The sequence below is a fragment of the Penaeus monodon genome, chromosome 22 (assembly GCF_015228065.2).
Source record: "Penaeus monodon isolate SGIC_2016 chromosome 22, NSTDA_Pmon_1, whole genome shotgun sequence".
In the NCBI taxonomy this organism is placed as follows: Eukaryota; Metazoa; Arthropoda; class Malacostraca; order Decapoda; family Penaeidae; genus Penaeus; species Penaeus monodon.
In genome coordinates this window covers 15,235,168-15,235,470 of record NC_051407.1, presented here as the reverse complement: position 1 = coordinate 15,235,470, position 303 = coordinate 15,235,168, and the positions used below count along the sequence as shown (strand labels likewise).

At 34.7% G+C, this 303-nt stretch overlaps 1 protein-coding gene across 1 annotated transcript in view; it reads left to right on the top strand.

The window, feature by feature from the left end:
* The window catches only part of LOC119587580 (putative uncharacterized protein DDB_G0290521), a gene marked incomplete in the record, with an annotated part of 9,693 nt that overhangs the window by 7,581 nt on the left and 1,809 nt on the right, over positions 1-303 (top strand). Inside the window, 2 exon segments of the mRNA XM_037936293.1 lie at positions 18-111; positions 290-303. Of these exon segments, the coding sequence (XP_037792221.1) occupies positions 19-111; positions 290-303 (107 nt within the window).

The window sequence follows — 303 nt, the reverse complement described above, 5'->3', positions numbered from 1 at the left end:
TTTTTATTTTCCCACAGGATGCGTCGTTTTATCACAGTACTGTTGCTTGTGGCTTTGACCCAGGCTAAGCCACAATTCTTCGGGCTTTCTCAGAGCTACGGCGTCCCACAGGTAATGTGAACTATTTTCATATACGGGCTTAACATACATACATATAACAAATGTATATTTTCACATAATTATATTGTTTAAGATATTATTTTTTCTTAAGTTTAGTAAAAAATACAAGCAAAACTGCACTATTTTTAAGGCAAACAATTAATACGAGCTCGATTTTTTTTCTCTCCAGTTCCAGCCATCCAA